Raw genomic sequence first — 7,106 nt, forward strand, 5'->3', positions numbered from 1 at the left:
GTTACTTTGGATGATGAGTACTTGATTTCCAAGATAGCTTAGAAATTTATCTAGGGGTTTTTTCCCTTTCGGAACTTGAAGACCTCTTAAAGGAATAAGAGAGCAGAGAAAAAAGGATCATTGAATTTCTGGAGAATGGTGACACCTGCCTTAGCTCTCGGGGAAAGAGGAGGTTTACTACAGTTTTATTGTGAAAATTACTTGTGGCTGCATCATGGAAGCATGATGACCTTGTACGACCATTCAGTTGAGCTATGAGCTTTTATTGGTAAGTTTGGGATCCTAGAGTAGGTTTCATCTACAGGAATTGGCTGTTGGCATAGGCCCGAAACTGAATGATGTGGCAAAACTTTTTGCCTTTTCGCAATTGAACTACAAGGTTGAGGTACCTTAAAGAAGAATATGCTGGGAAGGGAGGTGAAACTGGGTTAGATTGGTGAGACATAGTTTGGAGAGAACAGGCATCTTAACATAGTTATTAGGGGCTAGATGATTTGACTGGGAGAGCATCTCGAGGGCTGGTTTTTGTGCTTAAAGGATAAAGCAAAAAAAGGATGAAGAAAAGATAGAAGTCAATTTCCAGATGACATATGGCAGAATAAGTTCAAGGGAATTATTTTATATTGAATGGTTAATCAGGATTAGTATAGTTGAAAGCAAGCTTGAGAAATAAAGATAGAAATGGGGATTTAAGGGAGAAGTTGTTGGAAATGAGATGATGGTTCAAATTTTAGCGCTTCAATTGGATGGAGTTGCTTGGCATGTTGGCCTAGTTGCTAGTGTGCATAAGTATACATTTACCTTCACTCCTAGTGGGGGGTTTGGCGGACTTGGTTGTGAGTGAAGCAACCCACCCATCACTTCTGAAGCTGCAACCTCATCGTTATTGGCCCACCCAGGTTTAGACAGTTGCTAGTTGCTTCTCCACTAGCCTTCAAGAACCTAAAACCATAAAGAATATCTGCTGCAGTAGCAAGTGATGAGATGTTGAAATTAGAAATTGTATTCATTTTGGTTTTTCTAAGGTCCAAAAGTAGGAAAATGAATTTCTTGTAGAAAGTCGCTTTTGCTTTGGAATCTCTCCATTCCATTTTCTCCCAAGAACATATTTGTATAGTTGCTTTTTCCTATTTATGCTGCTTTTGGGAATATTCAGACAGTTTGTTTCTCCTCCTTTTCATGTCATTTTTTTCCATCTATTTTTTTAGGGATTTTCTTGGATTAAGTATTTTCCTTTTTAATGAAATCCCTCCTTAAAATGCATGGTTATACTTCCTGGACCTTTTTTTTTTCTTTCATATTTGTCATTTTTTGACATGGAGAGCAGGCATGACTCACTTGAATTTAGTTTTCAAATAGGAAGCTAAAGATTATAAGGAGGTGAATCGAAAACATAATAACAGATTCTTAATCTCATCATTGCCGCAGTTTGCAGTTTCAAAGTTTGATACTCTAATCAATTGAAAGGAAATATGATAACATCAAAGCTAACAGGGCCTTCTCCGGCTAAATAAGAATTAAGACCATAATGTTAGGGAACAAGTCATTGTCGCAGGTAGTGATCTGAAGAGGCTTGCTTTGCTATACTCCCAATTTACTTCTTCCTCTTTTTGGGAGGTTGAAGAGCCTCTTCCTCGTCTTCCTCGTCTTCCTCCTCTTCTTCTTCATTCTCTTCTTCCTCATCCTCTTCACCACCATCCTCGTCGTCATCGTCATCATCATCATCGTCATCTTGATCTTCACCATCTTCCTCCTCGTCATCTTCTTCCTCTTCTCCATTCTCTTCAGCTCCGCCTGCACCTCCCTCTGGACCCTTCTTTGAGTTACTCTTATTGTTGGGGTTGTTTGCATAATCACCTCCATCTTCAGATGACAACTCTTCTTCACCCTCTTCATCACCTTCGAACCCCTCCCCATCATCATCATCATCGCCATCATCACCCTCAGCATCAAATGGCTTGGATTCCCTTTGATCGTGATGATCTCCCTTGATTCTAGGTTTGTTGGATCCAAAGGCATCCTGAAACCATTTTGTAAAGGTGCATCACATGGGTCATGCAGAGTGAGCATGAAATAAATAAGAGAATCTCATTAGTGCAAATTGGAGTTACAAAATGGGCACCCAAAAAAAAAGGGGGGGCATAAGGTGCAAAAACACATTTCTAACCCAGAGGGCAAATCCATTAAGCTGAAGTCAAAAGCTTTACTACTCGCACAAGCTTAAAAGATGATAACTATGCAAATTTTGAAATGTTAAACCACTTAAAGAACAGTGACCTATAACAACTCAAGTTTTTTCAGTAGGCATAAGTTAGAATTAGGACCATCAACTCCTGTATAAGGTGAAAGAGTTACAGTCCAACCCACTTGTTTGCATATTATATTGGTTTCTTAATACTCCGCTCTCTAGAAGACAATTATGACATGACCCTGGTGGTTGGAAGTAAGCCACTCACCATAGTGAAGTGAAAAAACAAATGCTTCTACCCAGGGAGGAAGAAGGATGCATCCGTGCCCAAGACAGATGGAAATAATTGATCTCCACACATTGTTCCTCCACGGGTATATTATCATTACGTTATGACAACATGGCCCATGAAACTTTTGTGGGGAGAACCATATTCTGGTTGGGGATCAAGTCTCTTGTCATGGGAAGGAATCAGATTCTTCTAACCCCCCGTCTCAGTGGCAGATCTTTTCTCCATCAACAAATGTTAGTCATTAGTGGTTCTAATACTATTGTTGGCATATACCATAATTGACATTGGGGGATATGATATTCCCAGGCCACAGGACAGCGACGTCAGTGTCTGTTTCAAAATACTAAAGCAAACAGCCATTTTGAACATTTTTTAAAGAAACCAAAATATCGCAACAAGATATAAACCGTATAATCATCACATCCTCCCACAGTTGTATACTATGTACTTTGCTCACTTCATATCATCCCCCGGAATGGAATTCAGATCCCTAACAACTAACTAGCTCCCACTGAAAAAGCGGGTCCAACTGATCTGCTTTCCTTCTCATACTTCCACATGGAAAATGGCACTGGACATTGGTAAACACCCATGTCAGAATCCGTACATAGCTGAGGTGGCCTCAACACTGGACACACTAGAACGCCCACTGAGTGATCTAACCAAACACTTTTATAAACAACCCAGTTTTAGACACTATAGCATCAATAATTCAAAATAAAAATTCACCTGTTCCAAAATTAAAAAGTTGTCTCAAAATTTCAGGGAAAAAAAAAAAGGTTGTAGGAGAAGTTGGTGATTTTACTCCACAGACTCGAAAGAAAGCCACGGAAACTACAACTTTGTTGAAGATATGTTCTAACCTTGACTTTGAGTTGTGAACAAGTTTAAACCCGGACTTGATAAAATCAGACGACAGAGGAAAAGGAAATTATTTGCTTTCGAGGAAATCCCTGGAAGACACGCGTTTATCAAGGTTGTGATGGCATCAAGTAGGGAATATTCCAACAGAGCTCATAATTAAATTATATTCCAGAATTACTATATTTTTTTGTCTTTTGACTTGATCAGAAACGACAAAGAGATTTTATATTGTAAGTGGCCCCACATGCAACCAACCGGAACTCAAGTAGACGCTACACCAAATTTAATATCCTTCTTCCAATTCCGGAATAGTTACGCTAAGAGGCTATCATGTGCGCACGTTAACAACTACCAACCCCACCCAGAAATGAAAACTGCGCACGCTAGCAAGACAAGCGTGTTACAGAAAAATAATGTTACCAAACTTGTGTGAATTATCGTAGAACATTAACTGAGCTACATGGCGCATGTTAGCAATAACCGTATGTAAGGTAGCCCAACCATAAAAATTGCTTACCACAATTGCAAAAAGGCTCTAAGATGATATCGTAGATTTAATTAATGGAAGTCACTTACTTGAGCTGAACCTGAGAGTTGGCTGTTGACCAGAGCTGACACCAACACCGTGACCAAAGCTTCACCAGCGCACTTTAGCGTGCTCTGGTTAACTGTTAATCGGGGTGAACCATGGTTAACCTCCATTGGTACGGCAAAATTTAACCTGCAAACAGGAAGATGACGCGATGACCGTTAGATTCCGTCTGCCACTGTCCCAGCCGTTGGATCTCAGATCAAAACACGAGACAAAAACAACAAAGATTTTTTTTTTCTCCTGTGTGAAAAGTTGAACAGTGAAAGATTTCAAAATATGGAGGAAGAAAAAAAAGGATCCGAGGGGGGAAAAAAGGTGTGCATGCATGCGTAGAAGACAAGAGACTCCTTTCGTGAACACTAAACGCGCCGGCTACAGTTTCAGCCGTGAATTCGCCGGGAAATCACCAAAAACAACAGAATGTCACCAAAGCGTGACAAATCTCTCCGGACTTCAAAAAATTCAAACAAAACTCCCGTAAATTCACTCAAATCACACCTAAAATCCAACAAACTACACCATACAAAGTAAACAACAAGAAAATAGTCGTGTTCAAGCTGAAAATCACCCAGAGAAGTAATAAAACAACGAAATCAACATAAAAAATAAAGAATCAGAGCACAAAATCATACCAGAAACCAAGATCTAAGCACGGAGAGAGCAGATCTGAAGGCTCCAAGCTCTAAAACCCTAGAAAACCAGCGTTAGAGGCTCCGCTCATTCTGGACCGTCCGATGAAGATCGTAGAGACAGAGAAACTAAGATATAGAATATCAGAGGGAAGAGAGAGAGTGAGAAAGAGAGTGGCTATTTCTGAGAGACTGCCCGTAAATTTTCCAGGAAGGCTTTGCAGGAAGGAGCGGGCAGTTTGGGCAGCGTCCTCCCAGTGTAAAATAACCAGGGTTGAGCTGCCCGTAGAATTAGTATAGAGTAGACAAGTGCGTTTACTTAACCTTTCTAGACTAATTCTTATTTTTTTAATTAATCCTACTTTTTATTTTAATATTTTAATTAATGCAGTTAACCATAGTTAGTTGTGGGGTTAACAACCTCAAGTCTAATAATATTTCTTTCTATTTGGTTCAGACTTTGGATGCGTGCCACGTGTCCTTTTCTGATTAATTACAGATAAATATACATATTTAACAGCAATAATATTTTTATACTTCATATTTCATATAATTAATTATATTTTTTTACACGTATTAAAATGCTGTTCGTGCATTTGGGCTGGGCTAAAGCAGTGTAAAGGCTTTGGCCCAGCCACTTTGAGCTTAGAAAATATAAATTCCAATTTTAAAATTTTAAAATTTAAGTCAACCAATCACTTAGCTCCGTTTGGCTCCAGATGATTTAAGGGAAAATAGGAAGGAATTAAAATAAAGAAAATAAAAAATAAAATAAAATAATAAGTGAAGAATTTTTTTAAATAAATTTAAAATAATTTTTTATAATATAATAAAAATCATTATTTATTTATTTTTTCTTAGCATTTTTCTCGAACCAAATATAGTAAAATTTGAGAAAATAAGATGGGCTTTTAGAGTTGGCCCAGAAAATAATACACGGTGTTTATTGTAAAATCCGTAGCCCATCTTCAGGCCGAGGCTGGTCTCACGTGGCCCAATTGACAATGCTTTGGAAGAATAGCTCTATATTTCCAAAGAATTGTGCCATCCAATTTTATTATCTTAAAATGATGTTGCATTATTTAACCTTAGTTCACTTATTTTGAAATAATAATACCTTTAGTGGTATTGGGCCATTGGCATGGAAAAACGTCATACATGGGCCCTAGTTTATATGAGGATAGATGTGAAACTGCTTTTGGTAGCCCAAAATTCCTTGTTGGGCTTGGGTTTCCAGGCCTGGCCCAGTTATTTACCACCACGGGCTCAGGATCACACTCGTAGATATGTGATTGTTTGGCACAATGTTAAATTTAAAATGATTTTAATTTAAATCTTATTAAATTTATTGATTTAAGGCCTATTAATTAATTCTTATTTTAAGTATTACATTTGATTTTTTTTTTGAAACCATTAAATAATCAAGAATGCCTTGACGAAATTTTTTTTATAAAAAAGTTGACTGATTGTCATTGAAAATTTGTAAGAAGTTAAAAGTGAAAATTTTATAATATTAATATTATCGTTTTAAAAATTATGGAATTAATTTCAATTTCAAATCCAAATAAAGCTAAAACAAATTTGCAGTGCACTTGAAATTGATTTTAAAAAACGTTTTTAAGTTCTAACCTTTTTAACATTTGAATGATAAAAATATTTAAATATTATAAAAATTAAAACCGCTTTATAAAATTACTGTTAAATGGACTCTTATAATGCGATCTTCAGTGTTTCCACTAGTGATATTTTTAGTAAAAGTGCTTTTAAGATAATCAACTATAAAGTATTTCTCCATAAAACATTATAAGTGATTTTTCAAACTTTTGAAAATGTTTTTAAAATTTTATAAAACACATGATTTTTTTAAAATATACTAAAATACTAAAATTGCTTTTTAAAAATACGGTCAAACATACTCTTTTGATCTTACCTTTGATTGATACTTTTGAAAGAAACAAAAGAATGAAGAGATAAGGTTTAGGAGGATTAATCCGACATATTCAATCAAAACACCATTTGATATTATTTCCTTCAAAGCTACAACTACCTTGGGATGTGCTCTCTTTTCTAGTATTTACCAAAAAATAATCTTAATATTTAAAAAAATAATAATTCAAGGAAATGTGCGGCATCATATTTGGATTAAAGTGAGGTAAAATCTCGTCAGAAGGCATAAAATCATTCTAAAGTTTCATCAGTAGACAAAGCAATCTATTTACAAAAATTAATACAAGACGTATCTTACACACCTCAAACATGCACTAAATAGTAATTTATTCCAAATCACGCATTAAAAAATGTGCCAAAAAAGATTACCAAATCAAATATTTTTTTACTTTTTGAGCAAACAAGCAATCAAATACCCGCATCAGAAGGGAATGCAAATTGAAAAGTGTGTCTCAATACACTTTTGGAAGAGAAACGAGGAAAAAAAATATTCAAATATATAAATTTCAAATTCATTGTAATTAAGTCAAAATGACTAGGATTTTATATATATTTTAAGTCAAATGTTATATATCGGTTTTATCATTGACTTGA

The 7,106-nt window shown here is 36.0% G+C and overlaps 1 protein-coding gene across 1 annotated transcript; it reads right to left on the minus strand.

Annotated features, from left to right (window-relative positions):
* Positions 1-1,381: 1,381 nt before the first annotated feature.
* On the minus strand, positions 1,382-4,914 carry LOC100243985 (uncharacterized). The gene is made up of 3 exons (XM_002280818.5): positions 4,569-4,914; positions 3,921-4,065; positions 1,382-2,020 (listed from the first exon to the last, which is right to left on the minus strand). The coding sequence occupies exons 2-3, from the start codon at positions 4,044-4,046 to the stop codon at positions 1,595-1,597; spliced, it is 552 nt and encodes a 183-aa protein (XP_002280854.1). The 5' UTR covers positions 4,047-4,065; positions 4,569-4,914; the 3' UTR covers positions 1,382-1,594.
* Between the last annotated feature and the right edge of the window lie 2,192 nt (positions 4,915-7,106).

This window comes from Vitis vinifera, chromosome 7, assembly GCF_030704535.1.
Source record: "Vitis vinifera cultivar Pinot Noir 40024 chromosome 7, ASM3070453v1".
Taxonomy (NCBI): Eukaryota; Viridiplantae; Streptophyta; class Magnoliopsida; order Vitales; family Vitaceae; genus Vitis; species Vitis vinifera.